The sequence below is a fragment of the Vombatus ursinus genome, unplaced genomic scaffold, assembly GCF_900497805.2.
Source record: "Vombatus ursinus unplaced genomic scaffold, bare-nosed wombat genome assembly UNPS02003727.1, whole genome shotgun sequence".
In the NCBI taxonomy this organism is placed as follows: Eukaryota; Metazoa; Chordata; class Mammalia; order Diprotodontia; family Vombatidae; genus Vombatus; species Vombatus ursinus.
This window is the reverse complement of record NW_020943505.1, coordinates 1-5,513: the sequence shown is the minus strand read 5'-3', so window position 1 is coordinate 5,513 and position 5,513 is coordinate 1. Positions and strand designations below refer to the sequence as shown.

The 5,513-nt window shown below is 33.9% G+C and overlaps 1 protein-coding gene across 1 annotated transcript; it reads left to right on the top strand.

Annotated features, from left to right (window-relative positions):
• Positions 1-1,388: 1,388 nt before the first annotated feature.
• Positions 1,389-2,348, top strand: LOC114052579 (olfactory receptor 8K3-like). The gene has a single exon (XM_027875251.1). It carries the CDS (start codon positions 1,389-1,391, stop codon positions 2,346-2,348), a length of 960 nt encoding a protein of 319 aa, XP_027731052.1.
• Positions 2,349-5,513: the final 3,165 nt, after the last annotated feature.

Here is a 5,513-nt window from a genome sequence, read left to right as displayed (position 1 = left end):
ATATTGAAACTGGGAATCTTTGGACATACCTTGGATTGTAAAATAGGACTGAGCTAATATGAGATCTTATTGAAGAGGTACAAATGTGACAATGAAGTCCATTTCTTACTTGAAAGTCACAGATGAACAACTTAAGGACATTTCTGAAGCTTTCCACTTATCACAGAAGGGGTGTTAGGCATTCTGCCTGTCACTCCCCTCTCTTAAATTACACCAATTCACATCAATTTTTTTTCTGAAAATGATCGAATTTTGTCAATTTCCTGAAATAATTACAAGGTAGAGTTGTTTCCCTGACATGTGAAGAATACTGGCAGAACAAATTATCTACAAATAGTTGTCTTCTATTGATGAGAGGAAGAAATGGAAAGATCATAGCCTGGCTTGCTGAGGTAGGTAAAAGGGAAAGGAAGGATAAAGGGCTCCCTTCTTCTCAAATCCAGCTGTTTTTATTCTCTTTTCATTCTAAGACTGATTTTTTAATGTCTTATTTCATGAAAATCCATAAACAATCTTTTGAATTGTCTTTGTTCTAATGTCTTCTCAAAGGATTCATACTATGTTCCAAGAACCTAGAGTTCTTCTCTTCCCACCTTGATATGTATAGAGTCTCCTGGTTTCCTTGAATATTGTCAAGTGAATTACCTGAGAGTGACATGTCTCTCTTCCCTATGCAATATATTCAAACTAACAAGTTTCCTTAAAGCCAACTTTGATTTTAATGCAGCTATGTAGATATCAACAATAAAAAAAAATCTACAAACACTTCTTTTTTTGTACCTTCATTGGAAATTTTTGGTTTTATTTTGTTTTGTTTTGTGTTTTATATAAACTATCTAATTATAAATCTTAGGTGACAAATGTCACAGATAATTTCATGCAAATTATATATATAATATGTATATATGGAATATTGGAATATATAGAATATATACATATATGTATATGTATATGTATGTATACACACACACACACACACACACACACACACACACACACATATATATATATATATATATAAGATTGACTACTACTCATGGTTGGTAGCTCAATCACCTATGTGATATATGGTGTTTTTCAGGGTACTATTAAGAAAAAAAAATCATAAACAAAGTCCTATCATATCACTGAAAGTGATAGGTATTAAGTATACCAAATTTTTGTGCAGGCTCAAATTCATTGTGTAGATAGCAAAGAAATCTGTCTGTGGTGCAGACTAACATTAAGGAGTTATTATGGAAAGTAAGAAGATTTTTGCATAACTCCTTGATGTCATGCTGAACAGCAAGAGGTATTCTCAAATATCCTACATGACAGAATCTCTTGTGATTGATACATCTTAGATTCAAAGAGCACAAGTCCTTTTCTTCTTAGACTGCTTTCCTTGAATGGAAGAAATGAAAAAGTGGAATGAAACAACATCAATTCAAGTAACTGAATTCGTTCTCCTGGGTATCACAGATCATCCTGACCTGCAGATCCCCCTTTTCTTTTTATTCCTCATCCTCTACCTGGCCATAATTATGGGGAACCTGGGTCTGATTATCTTGACCAAGGTTGATTCTCACCTGAAAACTCCCATGTACTTTTTCCTCAGAAATCTGGCATTTATTGATCTTGGATACTCCACAGCAATTGGCCCCAAAATGTTAGTTAATTTTGTAGTGGAGAAAAATACCATTTCTTACAGTGCATGTGCAACCCAGCTAGTTGTCTTTATAACATTAATGGTAAATGAACTTTTGATGCTAACAGTGATGGCCTACGACCGCTACGTAGCCATCTGTAATCCTCTGCAGTACATGGTCATCATGTCAGACAGAGTATGCTGCCTTTTGGTTTCCATCCCATATCTTTACAGCTTGTTTGAAGCACTGCTGATTACAATTAAGATTTTTAATTCATCTTTTTGGAAATCTAATGTAATTAGTCATTTTTACTGTGATAGTCTTCCCCTCTTAAGTATTTTATCTAGTGATGCAAAGGATGTAGAATTAATTCTTCTGAGCCTTTCTGCTTTTAATTTAGTTTTCTCCCTGCTGATTGTTCTTGTTTCATATGGACTCATTCTTGTGGCCATCCTCAGGATGAACTCTGCTGAGGGCAGACGCAAAGCCTTCTCCACATGTGGCTCCCATCTCACTGTGGTGGTTGTATTATATGGAGCACTGACTTTCATGTACCTGCAGCCCAAGTCTAGCCACTCCTTTGATACAGACAAGGTGGTTTCTGTCTTTTATACCCTGGTCATTCCCATGCTCAACCCTTTGATCTATAGTTTGAGAAATAAGGAGGTGAAAGGTGCCTTGAAAAGAGCCTTAGAAAATCAATGCAAATGTCTACTTTGAGGTATCATATAAAGCAATATGCTAATTGATTATTAGAAACAAATACCAAACCTGTGATGTTTATATGACTTGTGTTATCAGGTTTTATGGAAGAATAATTTAATCTTGTAGAGATTAAAGCATGCACCTTTAGCCAGATACCTCTTAGTGACAGGGGAAAGATACAAATCTAGCTCTTTCTGACACAGAATATTAGACTCTATGCACTATACCTTGTTGCTGTTCACCAAAGGATCACTGTTCCAGCTTCTTCTTCATCCTCTTCCACCTCCATCATCTCCCCACATTATTTTTCATGTGGCTCATTTCTACCTCTTGTGTTCTGAACTATGTAGCAAAAGCATAGAGTTAGTAGGGAAAATATCATATATTAATGGCATGTCTGACAAGTGAAGCCTTTATAGCATATATATGGGGGAAGTATAGACAGACCCCCCTGAATGGGTGAATAGAAACTTGATCTGCATCATGGAATAAAGCAAATCTCAAATTAAATTGTGATCCCATCACGGAGCCCTATGTAAATCCATAGTAGATATTTTCCCAAGCACCCAAATGTCTCACCACGAAGGATTCAAACAAATGCAGGGGGGAGATAAGAGATGAAATATTGCGGTCTAGTGACCAGTATTAGGTCATGAGATAAGGTATATGAAATGTTAGAGGACACAGAATAACTTCTTAAACCATTCATCTTTTCTGGATTCTGCTTGGACTTCTTCTGACCTTCAAACTATCAGGATATAAAAGTTTTATGCTGTGCTGGATTTGTTGCTTTTATTTTTGAACTGATCCTTTTTTTGTAACTAATAATTCCCTTATGTCCTTATATGTTCAAAAGGCATTGATGAAATAACTACCAATTTGGGGATATATACATGGTAAGTCAGTTCCTAAGTCATTTCCTAAGACCTGTAATCTAACAAGTTATTTAGTTTTAAAGACATTTTTATGACCTTTATCAGAAAAAGATTTTTAATACAAATTATTCTCTCTATACATCTACCATGAGCAACGAAGGGTAAAGACTCACAAGGTGTAATACCTGATGTTTTTCAGCCACAACAATTCTTGTAGACTCTTAAACTTTATTTAAGATAGGTATCTATCTAACTACAATTAGAAAGTGAGGATCTACCCTGAAAAAAATCATGTCACCAAAGGGTATTCTGATCAATTAGGAAACATTTATTAAGAATTGGTTATTTCTAAAATAATTATCTATGTGTTACTATCTGTATACTACTGCAGAGTATATCCATCTGTATAATATCTGTATACTTCACAGAGAGATATATTATGTATGCATTTCTACTATATATATAAATTTTCTACTATATATATAAACACATGTGCACACACCTATATAAACATATGTCTATATACATGGTGTGTGTGTGTGTGTGTGTGAGAGAGAGAGAGAGAGAGTGAAAGAGAAAGGAGAGAGAGAGAGAGGGAGAGAGAGAAAGAAAGAGAGAGTGAAAGAGAGAGAAAGGAGAGAGAGATAAGAAATCATGAAAAATGGTTTTGGAGAGGTGGGTAATATAATCCAATTAGTCACAATCCTGAAGTAGATTTTTTTTAAGAATTACATGGAGATCTTACTGATAAATGCTTAAATTGTCCAATGGTTATATTGGAAGTTTAGTTATTTTGATAAACAATTCAGTGGCACATCAAATTTGAAAGAAGATTAAAAAAATATAGATTCACCTAAGCGATTCACTTTTCTAAAGGGATCAGAAATGTTTTGTTTGGCCCTAAGAAAACTTTTAAAATGAGCTGTCCAAAAGTGGAATGAGCTTTCTTATATGCACTAGGTTCCTCTTTACTAAGGACCTTCGCCCAAACATGCTGGATGACCATTTTATGGTCATTATGGACAGTTCCTGGGACACAGTAATGAATAAAAAATCATTTAAGAAATAATTAATTCTTAATAAATGTTTGCTGATTGATTAAATATATGTTGATGACTTGTGATTTCTTGGGGTGGATTCTTCCTTTCTAAATGCCTTTCTTAAATACATGTGCATCAGTGTATATGCAAGCATAGGTTGTACTAGAGGCCTCTGAAGTTTCTTTCAACTCTGTGATTCAATGAATGTTCTACTCTATCTACCAACTTACTCTAGTAAAACTCAGTGTTTGCTTAGCCCTTATCTTTTCCCCCATTTCAATCTGTTCTGTCTCAGACAGAACCACTATACGGTCAATTATTTTTATTCATTTTAAAAACATTTTACAAGTGATCCATTCATAGTGCCTTGAGGGTAGGGATGCTTATATCACTGTCCATCAGAGTGTGTTATATAAACTACCTTAGTAAATGTTGATTGAATTGAACTGATCTGAACTGGATTAGATTAAATTGAATCAGATGAAACATTTAGTGGCAAATATATTAAGCCACTCCAGCAGTTTTTAATTTGGTATTACAGGTGGTTCATGAATTTAAATTAGGAAAAAAAAGAAACATATATATAATTTTTATTTTCGTTAATTTTGGCTTCCTTGTTAATCATATGCTTTTGCTTTTTCTTTTTAGTTATTTTTTTTTCCTGTGAAAGATTCTATAAGATTCAGCAGACTGCCAAAGGGGACCATGACCAAAAAAAAAAAAAGTTTAAGGATCTCTGAGTTATACCTTAGCATTAACTTGTGTAAAGTGTTATCTATGAGAAATATCTTACTAATTAATGTTGATGTGAAAAGTTTCAATAGCTTATTAAAAATGCACTAAAATTTTAGAAACTATTTGGTAACTGACATTCCAGGTTTAAAATCAAACTTAGTCTTTTGGACCTTATGAGCAAGGCATTCTCCTGCCATCTAGTGTCAGTCTTGCAAGAAAAATTTGAGAAATCTGTAAACCCACAGGGTTAACGAACAAGAAACAAAAGGTGTGTGCTGGACTCAAATCCCACAGGTATGTGACTGTCCATTGTCATTATTTTTTTTTGTGTGTGTAAGCATTTATACATCATCAGAAATAAAAAAAAACACTATAAATCAAGGGTTGATTTTTTTATGTTTTATGTTTTAGGAAACATAAATGTATTTTTATGTATTTATGTTTTAGAAAACATAAATAATGTAGATTAAAATGAACAAGTTTTGTGTGTGTGTGTGTGTGTGTGTGTGTGTGTGTGTGTGTGTGTGTGT